At 34.1% G+C, this 973-nt stretch overlaps 1 protein-coding gene across 1 annotated transcript; it reads left to right on the top strand.

Moving 5' to 3' along the window:
- Window positions 1-243: 243 nt before the first annotated feature.
- Window positions 244-756, top strand: LOC140174397 (cold-responsive protein kinase 1-like). The gene is made up of 2 exons (XM_072198847.1): window positions 244-285; window positions 433-756. The coding sequence occupies exons 1-2, from the start codon at window positions 244-246 to the stop codon at window positions 754-756; spliced, it is 366 nt and encodes a 121-aa protein (XP_072054948.1).
- Window positions 757-973: the final 217 nt, after the last annotated feature.

Raw genomic sequence — 973 nt, 5'->3', positions numbered from 1 at the left:
TGAGGCATCCAAACATGGCATATAGTTGCGAAACTTTGTTACTGAACTTCGAATAGTAGATGGCATTGAAAGGCTATAGGGTTTTGTACATATAAATCAAGCAAATCTAAATCAAGCATACCTTGTTGTCAAATAAGGGAGAGTTATTAGCAAACCATGTCTCTTGTCTCCCAGACTGGCAATGAGCAAAACAAGAATTTATGAATAGTCCTAAAAATTATAAGTGGTCAAAAGAGCACCGAAATGAAGGTTGACGATAATGGACATGAATATCTTCTTCAACGAGTAAGAAAATTTCCCATATATTTTACTCTAATTTAAATAAGATTTTGCTAATATAAATTAGATTTGGTTCACAAAAAATTTAACTTATTTAAACCTTGTATTCCTTCAAAACATTTTGGCTCATGTTTGCATTTTCAAATTTAACAGGCATGGAAATTGCATGAGCAAGGAATGCACATGAAGTTAGTGGACAAAAGCATAGAACCTAATGAATATGAAACAGGGGAAGTGAAGAAAATAATGAAAATTGCATTGATGTGCACTCAAGCATCAGCATCAATGAGACCAACAATGTCTAAAGTAGTTGTGTTACTAAAAAGCAAAGGCTTGTTTGAGAATATGCAACATTCAATGCCTGTGTTTGTTGACTCAAATATGAAAGCCAGAGGAGATATATCTGCTTCAACCAGTGGTTCCTCCACAACTACTTCCAATGCTACTGTCTCCACTTCTATATCATACCTTTTTTGAGGCGTGTTCACGAAGTCTTTCAAGTCGGTTAGTAATTCATCTCTGAAGTCTACTTCAAAGGAGAGACAATATAGTGTTACAAAAAAATCGGATAATCGCATATGTGCATCTTGCTTTGTTCGAATCATAGCATAGAGTCAAAATATTACAAGAAAATTAGGAAAATCTTCTTATATGCATATCGATTTCTGTGTATAGTTCACAGTACTAGAGACTA

The sequence above is a fragment of the Arachis hypogaea genome, chromosome 7 (assembly GCF_003086295.3).
Source record: "Arachis hypogaea cultivar Tifrunner chromosome 7, arahy.Tifrunner.gnm2.J5K5, whole genome shotgun sequence".
NCBI lineage: Eukaryota > Viridiplantae > Streptophyta > Magnoliopsida > Fabales > Fabaceae > Arachis > Arachis hypogaea.
The sequence above is the reverse complement of the archived record's forward strand: the minus strand, read 5'-3'. Positions and strand labels throughout refer to the sequence as shown.

Bases quoted from the DNA above. Each gene is read 5' to 3' on its own strand.
- LOC140174397 (XM_072198847.1), top strand. From the start codon at position 244: ATGAAGGTTGACGATAATGGACATGAATATCTTCTTCAACGA. The intron at 286-432 runs GTAAGAAAATTT...CAAATTTAACAG, and splicing joins ATGAATATCTTCTTCAACGA to GCATGGAAATTGCATGAGCA.